General features: G+C 56.8%; 1 protein-coding gene across 1 annotated transcript in view; it reads right to left on the minus strand.

The window, feature by feature from the left end:
* Positions 1 to 12,442, minus strand: part of IGHMBP2 (immunoglobulin mu DNA binding protein 2) — a 24,744-nt gene continuing 12,302 nt past the window's right edge. Inside the window, exons 9-15 of the mRNA XM_029060461.2 lie at positions 10,523 to 10,705; positions 9,316 to 9,434; positions 5,059 to 5,153; positions 4,694 to 4,817; positions 3,176 to 4,312; positions 1,027 to 1,214; positions 1 to 266 (exon numbers count right to left, since the gene is read on the minus strand). Coding sequence (XP_028916294.1) covers positions 66 to 266; positions 1,027 to 1,214; positions 3,176 to 4,312; positions 4,694 to 4,817; positions 5,059 to 5,153; positions 9,316 to 9,434; positions 10,523 to 10,705 — 2,047 coding nt within the window. The 3' untranslated portion in view covers positions 1 to 65. The remainder of the gene's footprint in view (positions 267 to 1,026; positions 1,215 to 3,175; positions 4,313 to 4,693; positions 4,818 to 5,058; positions 5,154 to 9,315; positions 9,435 to 10,522; positions 10,706 to 12,442) is intronic.

The raw sequence follows: 12,442 nt of genomic DNA on the forward strand, positions 1-12,442 counted from the left end.
GGCGTCTCTCATTTTCTCCACAAAGGGCACTGCCTGGGCAGGGGAAGGGGATGTTTCTTGTCTTCTCATTTCTCTTTGTCCCATTTCTTGGTCTTCCTCTGGTCAGTCAATGCACTGAGCTTCTTGTCCAGTTTCCTCTGGAGGCAGGCCCGCTGGGTGGAGTCCAGACCCCGGGCCTTGGGGCCGCTGCCGGAGGTGGCGGCGGCTGCCTCTCTGCTGGCCCTGCGGCGGGCACAGGCTCGGGCCCTCTCCCCGCAACCGTGCACCTGCCGGGACAAGCAAACACTCACCCCCTGGCCTGGGCATCACCCCACTGGAGAGGACCCGGGAGCCTCTGGGAGAGGGTGATCATACTCCATTGGGGAGCTGAGGACCCGAGCCCGCCGGGAGCGGGAGGGAAGAAGGAAGGGAGGCTGGCTAGTTGGCACCACTGGATTTGGGGCAGCCACACTACCAGGCTGAGGTCCCAGAGGCTCGTCCCCTGATGCGACAGGGAGGCTCCGCCCAGACCAGGGGCCCGGACCCTCTCTGCCCCAAGCCTGGCTGCTGTTGCCACAGCCAAGGAGAAGAGCCCAGTCAACACCGGATCATTTTTCTTGGCTTCCGCATTCTCTCTCACTAGAGAGGGTCTGGGTGGGCCCAAGTGCAAACCCACATAAGGTTTCCTCAGGGCCCAGTCCCAAGGGTCCACGGTCCCGAGGGGCCGCAGGGTCGGGGCTGCCCTGTGCTCCTGAGGTGGCCGAGGCAGCCGTGTCGCTCTGCCCCCGCCCCCACCGACAGCCTGCAGTCGAGAACAACCAAATCTCCCACCTACGTGGCCACCAACAGGAACCACCCCAGAAACCGGCCAGCTGGGTGGCTCTTGGACTGACCGCCCCCACCCTTCCCGGACTGAGCCCCGGGGCCTCTGGGTCCCGAGGTGGCTGTGCCAAGTCGGTGGGCCGGGCCACCGTGCCAGGCCACACTGAGAGACCAGCTGGCCAGGTGGGGTCTCCAGGCCATGTGACCTCTGTCTCTGGGCCATACCTCTGGGACGTGGTGTGCGGGGCAGTAGCGACGATTACAGTGCAGGCAGAGGAAACCCAAGGTGGCAGTGCTGGCTCGGCACTTGGGGAATGCACACGTCCTGTCCGCCTTCATGGCAGCAGCAACCAACTCGTCAAAGTCTTCTTCCCCCGGGCTGGCCGCCACTGCTCCTGCCTTTTCCGTTCGCCCTGAAAAAGCCCCAACGTCCATGAGTTGAAAACGAACCCGAGTTTGGAGAAGGACTTCGCTGGTGCCCACTCTCTTCACCCCAGGACCACACTCACTCTCACCCTGGCAACCTTTCCCTGCTGGGGCCTGGTGTACCCCAGCCTGTCCTGTCTGGAGAAGGGGGAAATGGGGAGGGGAAAGTGTGGGGGGGGGAAGGGAGGACAGTTTCACGAGGGCAGAGAGCAACCCTGAAAGGTCCAGATGCAGCACAGTTCTGGCGAGGTTATAAGAAAGGCCAGCCTGGGAGGCTTCGCTCAGGGTGTGGGGGGGCAGGGGAGCGGGGCGGAGGAAGGGCGCCCCAGGGGGCTTGACTCAGGGGGTAGGGGGCAGAGGAGGTGGCAGCTCAAGAGGAAACAAAGGGGAAGCAGAGGCGGGGGAGGGAGGGAGGGCAGGAGGGCAAGGGGTTGAGGGCACCTGGGTGCTGGAGGAGGAAAAGCAGGGCAGCCAAAGGACAATATTTCTTGCCCAATCCACAGCTGGAATTGGGTCAAGACAAGTCCCCGTGCTGGCACAAGACCAGCCGGAGCCAGCAGACACCGAGCGCTGAGTCCGGCTGACACCGAGAGCCAAAAGTGGCGGGGTCGGGGCCCCCGGACAGACCGGAGTGGACTGGACTGGACTGAGAGTAAAAGTGCTCAGACAGAGTCCATTGCAGGGAGAAAAGGAGGGAGTGAAGGGGAGGCGAGGGGGAGAAACAGACAGGTGGATGGACAGACAGAGGATGGATCGGCTGTTGGATTGACGGACAGATGACAGGTCGACAGGTGGGTGGATGGACTGTTGGGTTGATGGACATATGGACTGATTGACTGTCTTCCCTTGTCCTGAATCTGGAGCCAGAGGAACTCTGCAGTCCCTCACCGGACTGGTGTGACCCAGGCCTACCCCGTCCAAAGGAGAGGCTAGCTCAGAGTTAAGACCACCTGCACGTCACCCCCAAGTCAGCCCCCAGGCCCAGCCCCAGGCCCAGCTCCAAGACCTGCTGGGAGCAGGCCCACTTGACAGTCAGCCGGAAGGGCCAAAACCCTATGGAGGCACAGACTCTGCCAATTCCTCACAGGAACGCCAGAGCCAAGGGCGGCAAGCACCCGCCCAGAGGAGCAGCCGGCAGCATCCGCGTGGGGAAGCGGGACAGAGATCCCCACCCTGGTGCGCAGGACAGTCAGCATCCAACCGGGGGAGCAGGACAGCGAGCATCCGCCCAGAGGAGGCAGGATAGAGAGCGTCTGCCCCGGAGTGGCCAGAGATCATCCGACCGGAGAGACAGGACGGGTCCCATCTACCCGGCGGAGCAGACCAGCGTGGCATCGCTCCAGTGGGGCCCGGCCTGCCAGGAGGTGCAAAACCCCAGGCTCCCAATGCGTCACAAAAGGGGAGAGGATGCCGGAACAAGAGTCCCAGGGCGTGGGCTGGGGAGGCCGGGCTGGGCCAGGGCAGACCCGGGGGATGAGGGGATGGGCAGGGCAGGGAGGGGCCGAAGATTCCAAAATGGCCCGTGGAAAGCTGGGAGGATAACTCTCTTTCTTGAACCCCAGAAAACTGTTGGCCAATGGGACCAGCTTTTGGAAGAAGACTACTAGGGGTGCCGGCAAGACGGCCACCACAGTTCAAGCTGAGATGGGCGTGGGCCACACAAGGTATGACAGTGTCTGTTCAATAGCCCTCTACTCATAGATTTCGCCACCGGGAGCCTCAGGCTCTTCCCAGCTAAGTCAGCCGGGCCCCCAGCTCTGAGCCTGCAGCTAAGCCCCGGCACCACGTCCCCAGCTCAAGACCCCAGCTCTGAGCGCCCACCTGTGCCCAAGGCTCCTGCGCCCCCCTCCCGCCACCCCAGCTCTGAGCTCCCGGCTGCGCCCCCGGTCCCTGGCTCTGCGGGCAGAGCCGCTCCGCTGGCCCCCAGCCCACCAGGTGCACCATTTACCTCGGGCTCCCTTTTTCTCCTGGCCTGCTGCCACCAGGGGCCTCAAAGTCCCAGGAGGCAGCAGTTTGACGGTTTCCTGCAGAGCGGCTCGTCTCCTCATCCTCTCCAGGTGCAGGGCTTTCAGGTTCACGGGGTCCCGGGGGCTGGCTAGGGGAGGGCCGGGCTGGGGCCGCTCCTCTGCGGGTGGAGGTCCTGGTAGGGGGCACTCCCCGGGAGTTGAAGGCCCGTGTGGGGGACGCTCCCCGGCAGGTGGAGGCCCAGGCGGGGGCTGCTCTCCAAGGAGTGAAGGCCCGGGTGGGGGACACTCCCCGGCGGGTGGAGGCTCAGGCAAGGATTGCTTTCCGACAGGTGATGGTCCGGGTGGGGGCTGCTCCCCAGGAGGTGGAGATCCAGGTGGGAACCGCTCCCTGGCGGAAGGGAGCACGGGATCATCTGAGGACACAGCAGACTCAGCGGGGGACACAGCAGACTCAGCGGAGGTCTCAGCTGGGGTCTCAGCATGAGGCTCAGCTGGGGGCTCTATGCGGCTGATGGTGAGGAACCTCTTCCTCCCTTGTCCTTGACTCTCATGCCTCAGGCCCAGCTCTTGGGCGATTTGATGGAGCAGCAGCCGGTCATGGGAGCTGAGGGACGGGGGAAACTCCAGGCGGCTCTCGCGGCTCTCCAGGAACTTCAGCACGGTTGCCCGCCACCTCCCCAAGGCCTCCCTCACCTCCGCTTCAGCCTCTGCGGCATCCCCCACCACCAGGCCGCCGGGTGCGTGGCTCGTGGACCCGGGACCCGTGCTCTGGGGCGTCTGGGCCAGAGGATTCCCCCTGCGGGGTCTCCGGGTGGGGACGGCTCTCGGGCCACCCCCTTGCCGTGCCCTGCTGGAGGCCGGGGCCCCCGGGGGAGTTGGGGCGGTGGGGCCCGGGACTCGGCCCTGCCGGCCGTCTCCAGCATAGTTCCCAGGCACCAAGTCGTCGAGGTACTCGAAGGCCGAGCGGACCTCCCCGTGGGCCGACAGGTGGTCCACCAGTCTCTTCAGGAAGGGGTGGGTGCCAACGGTGCGGGAGTCGCAGACCACCGCGACGTGTCTCCGGGCCCGAGTCACTGCCACGTTGATCCGCCGGGCTTCGGACAGAAAACCCACTTCCCCTGCCAGGGTGGAGGGAAAGGGCAGAGTGAACTGAGGGCGGGGGAACCGGGAGCCCCAGAGGGTGGGCAATTCTGGCCCAAGCACTGGGGGTCAGACCCACCCCACACCACCCTCAAGTAAGGTGCGGTGAGGGGTCGTGACCCCGGTAGCCAGGTCTGGGGGACAGACAGGCAGAATCCAACTCCAGAAACTAGGCAGCTCGGCTGGGTGCACAAAAGGGTACAATATAGGTGAAAGACGCAGCCCTTGCCCTCGAGGAGATTATGCTCTGATGGGTTCTGGGGAAGACCCACCAGGAGGCTGCCCCAGAGGTGGGGAAAGTCAGACCCAGGAGTCCCCGGGAGGCTCGGCCCCCACCTCAGTCTGCCCTTGCCACCAACCTTTTCTATTAGACCTGACGAAGGACAGCACGACAGCCTCCTTCTCTCTTCCCTGAAAGCCATCCACGGACTTCACTTCCAGCTCGGGGTGTTTCGGCATGAGGTCCTGCCTGAGCAGATCCACCTGGAACCCCAAATACCCGGCCCGGAGGGCAACGATGGTCAGCTGCCACCCGCCACGGGCCAGACCCGCAGCTCTGGGGTTATCTGTGCCTATGGCCACCAGGCAGAATAAGCTGGTAGTCTGGGTGGGCGCAACGAGGGCGCCCGCCTCCTCTAGGCTGGGAAAGCCCAGGGAGGCCCCTTCCAGCTTCCAATGAGGAAGAGATGGGCATTGCAGGGGGAAAGGGGAAGGGAAGCCTCACCTGGAGATTGTACGGGGCGATGACGGCGATGTCAGCTGCTCGAACACCAGCCTCCACCAGCGCCTGGACATGTAGACCGACAAGGCGGACCTCCCCTGTGGCGGGGGGAGAGGCGGGAGCAATGTCAACCTGAGCGAGAGCGTCGCTAGAGATCCCAGCCGAGACGGTCCGACCGAGTGGGAACAAGAGGGGCAAACTCAGTCCATCAGTAGGGTTTACTGAGCCCATATCACGTGCAGAGCACTGGACTCAGTGCTTGGGAGAAGACAATAGAGTAGGCAGAAAAGATCCCCCCACAAGGGGCTTATAATCTAGTCAGGGAGATGGAAGTTAAAAGGAATTACAGGTAGGAAAGTGACAGAGTATAAGGATAGAGTCAGGGGTGCCGTGTAGGTGGGGGAAGGATCCAAGTGGTTGGAGATATGTACTTCAGTGGCCAAGGGACAGAGGGAGAACGGGGTGGCGGAGATGAGAGATCAGTAGGGGCAGTGAAGACAGGGTGGTGAGGAGGGAGGGAGCTGACAGTTGGGTCCCGTTTGGCTGGGGGCTGGATGAGGGCAGCTCAGAGATGGGAGAGTGGGTGCATCAGGAGGGGGCCTTGGGGATAGCTGAGGGGGTTGGTGGCCAGGCCACTTGCCTGAATCAGTAAGAGCTGGGACCAGATCTGTCCAGTCATCAAAAGACGGCCCTTTTTCTGGGATTCTCCCCACTTGCACTCTCCCCTGGTTGGTGGTGACTTGTCCATCCTGTCCTCCCCCTCACCCAGGCCCTCCCCAAATTGCTGAGGGAACGTCAATCCCCCTGCCCAGCTCCCTGGCTGGACTGTCTGAGCCACCTGGCACCGGGGTCTGTCCCCTTAAAGTACTTAATATTCAACCCACCCTCAAACCCACAGCACTTCTGTACCTATCTGTAAATTATTTTTATATTAATGTCTGTCACCCTTTCTAAACTGGAAGCTCCTTGTGGATAGGGAACGTGTCTGCCAACTCTGTTATATTCATTCATTCGATTGTTCATTCATTCATTCGATCACATTAATTGAGCGCTTACTGTGTGCCCAGCACTGTACTAAGTGCTTGGAAAGCACAATCGGTAACAGATAGAGACAATTCCTACCCAATAACGGGCTCACAGTATTGAAGGGAGAGACAGACAAGAAAACAAAACAAGTAGGCAGGCATCAATAGCATTGTATGCCCCAAATGATTAATAAAATGATCTACACACAGCAAGTACTCAATAAATCCTAATAATAATAATGTTGGTATTTGTTAAGTGCTTACTATGTGCAGAGCACTGTTCTAAACGCTGGGGTAGATACAGGGTAATCAGGTTGTCCCACGTGAGGCTCACAGTTAATCCCCATTTTACAGATGAGGTAACTGAGGCACAGAGAAGTTAAGTGACTTGCCCACAGTCACACAGCTGACAAGTGGCAGAGCCGGGATTCGAACCCATGACCTATGACTCCCAAGCCTGGGCTCTTTCCACTGTGCTACACTGCTTCTCTAATGAATCCTACTGATTCATTCATCCGTTCATTCATTCAATCACATTTATTGAGCACTTACTGTGCGCAGAGCACTGTACTAAGCACTTGGGAGAGCACAGTATAACAATAAACAGACCCATTCCCTGTCCACAGTGAGCTTACAGTCTCAAGGGGATTGACTGATAAACTGTAAGCTCCTGGTGGGCAGGTAATGTATCCACTAACTTTTATAACGTACTCTCCAAAGTGCTTAGTAAAGGCTCTGTACACAGAAAGTTCTCAAATACAACTCCCTGATTTATTGATCCATAAATTATTTATATTATCTGCCTCCATTTCCAGACTGCAAGCTCCTGGTGGTCAGGGAAAGTATCTACCAACTCTGTCTCATCACTCTTCCCAGCGCTTAGTACAGTGCCTGGCACATAGTAAGCACTTACCAGATACCATAATAATTATTATGATTATTACCGTGCTCTGCACACAGTAAGTACGCAGCATGGCTCAGTGGAAAGAGCATGGGCTGGGGACTCAGAGGTCATGGGTTCAACTGCCGGCTCCACCGCTTGTCAGCTGTGTGACTCTGGGCACGTCACTTAAGTTCTCTGGGCCTTAGTTACCTCACCTGTAAAATGGGGGTTAAGACTGTGAGCCCCCACGTGGGACAACCTCATCACCTTGTATCCTCTCCAGCGCTTAGGACAGTGCTCTGCACATAGTAAGCGCTTAACAAATGCCATTATTATTATTATTATTCTGCAAGAAATATCACTGATGGATTCGTTCAGTGCTCTTCTCCTCCAACGGCTCACAAGGGCGCCACCTTGTGATGCATCGGTGTCATTGCACCCTGCCGCCTCTACTCATTATTTCCCTGTTCAAGCCATGATGATAATAATAATAATAATAATAATAATAATGGTGTTTGTTAAGCGCATACTATGCGCCAAGCACTGTTCTAAGCTCTGGGGTAGATACAAGGTAATCAGGTTGTCCCACGTGGGGCTCACAGTCTTAATCTCCATTTGACAGATGAGGTAATGGAGGCACAAAGAAGTTAAGTGTCTTGCCCACGGTCACACAGTAGACAAGTGGCAGAAGCAGGATTAGAACCCATGACTCCTGACTCCCAGGCCTGTGCTCCATCCACTACGTCATTTCCGCTTCATTATAATGATAATAATAATGGTATTCGCTAAGCGCTATGTGCCAAGCATTGTTCTAAGCACTGGTATAGAGACATGGTAATCAGGTTGTCCCACATGGGGCTAACAGTTTTAATCCCCATTTTCCAGATGAGGTAACTGAGGCACAGAGAAGTGAAGTGACTTCCCCAAAGTCACACAGCTCACAAGTGGCAAAGGCAGGATCAGAACCCACGACCTCTGACTCCCAAGCCCGGGCTCTTTCCACTAAGCCATGCAGTTTCTACTCTGTCCTTGACTCCTGCATTAGCTTCCTCGCCAACCTCCCTGCCTCCTGTCTCTCCCAACTACAGATAATTCTTCACTCTGCTACCTGATCCCTTTTCTACAAAAACATTCAGTCCACGTCCCCCTGCTCCTCAAGAACCTCCAGCGGTTGCCCGTTCACTTCTTCTGCAGCCAACAGAAGCTCCTCACCATCAGCTTTAAAACACTCAGCTCACCTGCCTCTACCTCATCTCACTGATTACTTCCTCCAGCCCAGCCCATGCACTTCACTCCTCTAGCACCAACTTGCTCTCGGCACTTGGATCTCATCTATCTCGCTGAGGATCCCTTTCCCTCATTCTCCTTCTGGCCTGGAACTCCTCCCTCTCTGAATATGCCAGATCACCCCTCTCCCCACCTTCAAAGCCTGCAAGGCCAAACCTCCATGCACCCTTCCCCAATTAAGCCCTCTTTTCCCCAGTTCCCGCTCCTTCTGCATCATCTGTTCCTTTTGGATTTGTTCCTTTTGGGTGGTATATATTCATCCACTCTTGGTCCTACTGTACTTAAGTCCATATTCATAATTTACTTATACTGTCTGTCTCCCCCTCTAGACTGTAAGCTCCTTAAGGACAGGAAACCAATTCCAGTATATTGTACACTCCTGAGCGCTTAGAACGGTGCTCTGTTCAAAGTAAGAGTTTAATAAATACCATTAATAGATTGAGTGGCCCTGGCTGCTTCTGCCCCCAAGGAACAGCTCCCTGCTCCTGGAAACATTCTGGACTTCATCTCCGGGCTGGTGGCCCCCAAACCTCCATCACCGGCCCCGATCATTCACCTGCCTGTGCGTTGTCCCCACCCGGTCTCCATGACAAGCGGACTCGCTGGGCTCGTCAATCCAACCCGGCATAAAACAACTCTCCTTTCTCTCTTGAAACCCACTCCACCCGTGTTCCAGGGCTGGCTGAGGAGAGGAGGCGGCAGATCGCTTGAGGCATTTGCAAAGCGCCTCCTATGTGCCAAGCACTAGGCTGAGGGCTGGGTTAGACACAGTTCAATCTGTTAGAGGGCTAGAAGGCCAAGCCCGAGTCCCAGGCCCAAGAGGGACTGAAACGGTGGACCCAGGAAGGCTTGACACCTGACCAGAGCTCTGGCAACGGGGGATGAGATCGGGGACTTGGTGGGGGGCAGAGGGTCAAACTGACTGCCCCTCCAGCCCGCCTGATCTCTGACCATGGAGCCAGCTTCCCCAAGTCCCTCACTTGCAAACCATAAACAATGGCCATGCACTTGTCCAGAATGTCAACCCTGTCCCCCACCCCCTGACCCCGGGTGGTCAGCCAGTACCTTGATTTCCTTTGGACTGCTCATCTTCCTGTTCCAGCTCCAGCAGGCCACAGCCTGCAGTGTCTATTAGCAGCAGCGGGGTCCCCGTCTCCTCGGTGGAGGCCACGCCGGGCAGGTCCCTGAAGGGCGTCGGGGAAGACTGCACTTTCGTGCCTGGACCCAGCCACCCATCCCCTCAGGCTGGGAAGAAGAGGATGACCCCTCGCTTTCGGGGTCAGGCGCCCAGCCTTAACCCCACGGCTTCTTACTGCCGGGACTCGACTCTAGCATGCCCGAGTTCACCCGGGGGTGGCCGCCCTCAACCCACAGCCCCAGTCGAACCCCCAGGGGCCCGGGAAACGTTCGAGTCTCAGCCGGCCAGTCCTGCACCCCACGGGCAGTTGCAGAGCCTGGAGAAGCGTGAGGAACCAGGGGAGCCAAGGAGGCCGGGGGAGTATGGGGAGCCCAGGCCCGACCCCAGGCAGCAGGACGTGAGCTGGCAGCTCAGCCAGTCCATTAGTCACTTGTATTTAATGATCACTTACTGTGTGCAGAGGACTGTACTAAGCACTTGGGAGAGAACAATAATAAAACCAAATAACAGACATCTTCTCTGCCACAACGCCCACCCGGGCCCGGTCTCTGACTTGATGGGAGAACTGCTACGTTCTTGGTTCAAGCCTCAGCAGAGGGACTACAGCCCCTCGACTGACCATGGGGACAGCGGATGATCTCTAGCCAGGCCCTCGCCCCAAACCTAAACCCAGGCAGCTCCCGCCTCTGTCTCATCCCAGCAGCCCCTCTGCCCTGACAGCTTCTCAGCAGAAAAGCAGCTTCTTAAGGGCCTCCCCAGTCAACTGGTCGGGGGCCTACCCACTGAGTTTGTGCTATATGCAGAGCACTGTGCTAAGCGGTGACACTTGCCCACCTGGCCCGGCGTCCACCCCCAGCCCAGCCCCATCCCTGTGACTGGCCGTGCTCCATCCAAGTAGCCAAAGTGCCGTGTAGGGCAGCTCAGCTCTCCCTTTGGGAGGGCCCTGGGGTGAGCAGAGCAGGGGACCGCCAGTTTGGAAAGCTTCTGGATGAAATGCCTGACAATTTCCTCCTGCATGCTTGGGGGCCCCCCCAGCTTGGACATGTATCCCAAAGGGGTCGGAGGACTGGGGAAGGGCTGGCTCCTCTCGCTAAAGGGCCTGGCTGCTAGCCCCATCCCTGCCAGGCCACTTACCTCAGGAGATGACCGGCGACGGACGGGTGTGCAGTGAGCCGGCCATCGTACATCTCCTGGGAGGCCCACTGCATGATGGCCTGGTGCATGCGGTACTGCACGGTGAGCATGCGTACCACGCTCTCGCCCCGCTCCTCCACGAGGCGCTCCATCAGACTGACTGCCAGGCCCTGTGTGGCTGCCCTGCATTGACACAGGAGGGGAGAATGGGGGTGGGAAGGAGAGGGGGAGCGGGGGAGTCAGTCAGTCGGGCAGTCAATCGTCTTTACTGAGCGCTTACTGTGTGCAGCACGCTGTACTAAGTGCTCTAAAGAGGACAATATAACAATACAACAGACATATTCCCTGCCCACAATGAGCTTACCGTCTAGAGGGGGAGATGGACATTAATATAAATAAGTAAATTACAGATATGTATATGAAATACGTATACAGATATATACAGATATGTAATAAATATGACTGAATGAAATGATTGAATGAATGAGTGCTTTGGGGCTGGGAGGCAGGATGAATAAAGGGAGCAAGTCAGGGTGACACAGAAGAGAGTAGGAGAATAAAAAAGAGGACTTAGTCAGGGAAGGCCTCTTGGAGGAGATGCCTATTCAATAAGCTTTGAAGGTTGGGAGAGTAAGTAATTGCGTCAGATATGAAGGAGGGACGGTGTCCCGGGACAGAGGCCAGGGCGAGAGGTCAGTGACGAGAGAGATGAGATCGAGATACAGTGAGAAGGTTAGCATCAGAAGAGCAAAGTGTGCAGGTGGGTTGTAGTAGGAGAGTAACAAGGTGAAGTAAGAGGGGGGCAAGGTGATCAAGTGCTTGAAAGCCAATAGTGAAGAACTTCCATTTTGATGCGGAGGTGGATGAACAACCACTGGGGGTACTTGAGGAGTGGGGAAACAAAGACATAACATAGAAGAATCACACTTCCCACCCTTCAAAGCCCTACTGAAGGCTCACCTCCTCCAGGAAGCCTTCCCAGTGTAAGCCCCCCTTTTCCTCAGCTTCCCCTCCCCATCGCCCTGACTTGCCCCCTTTGCTCTACCCCACCTCCCTGCCCCACAGCACTTGTTTATGTATGTACGTATCTGTAATTCTATGTATTTACATTGATGAAATTGATGCCCATTTACTTGTTTTGATGTCTGTCTCCCCGCTTCTAGGCTGTGAGCTCGTTGTGGACAGGGATTGTCTCTCTTTGATGCTGAATTGTACTTTCCAAGTGCTTAGTACAGGTTCTGCACTCACTAAGCATTCAATAAGAAGAAGAAGAATGTTGGTATTTGTTAAGTGCTTACTACGTGCCAAGCACTGTTCTAAGCACTGTGGGGGGGATACAAGGTAATCAGGTTGTCCCAAGTAGGGCTCATAGTCTTCCTCCCCATTTTACAGATGAGGTAACTGAGGCGCAGAGAAGTTAAGTGACTTGCCCAAGGTCACACAGCTGACAGGCGGCAGAGCCTGGATTAGAACCCCTGACCAGACTCCCAAGCCTGTGCTCTTTCCACTAAGCCACGCTGCAAATATGACTGAATGAATAACTGAACATTTTTGTAGAAAAAAGATCTGGGCAGCAGAGTGAAGCATTAACTGGAGTGGAGAGAGACAGGAGGCTAGGAGGTCAGCAAGGAGGTTGGGTAGCATAAGTCCTTGGGTTAATGGGGTAGGAGTTTGGATGGACAGGAAATTTTAGCAATACTGTGAAAGCTGAATGGACAGGACTTAAGGATGGATTGAATATGCGTGTTGAATGAGAAAGAGGAGTCAAGGATAACGCCAAGGTTACGGGCTTGTGAGACAGGAAGGATGGTGGTGCCATCTACACTGATGGGAAAGTCAGGGGTAGGACAGGTTTGGGTGGGAAGATAGGGAGTTCCGTTTTAGACATATTCAATTTGAGGTGAGGGGAGGACATCCAGG

This window comes from Ornithorhynchus anatinus, chromosome 3, assembly GCF_004115215.2.
Source record: "Ornithorhynchus anatinus isolate Pmale09 chromosome 3, mOrnAna1.pri.v4, whole genome shotgun sequence".
Taxonomy (NCBI): Eukaryota; Metazoa; Chordata; class Mammalia; order Monotremata; family Ornithorhynchidae; genus Ornithorhynchus; species Ornithorhynchus anatinus.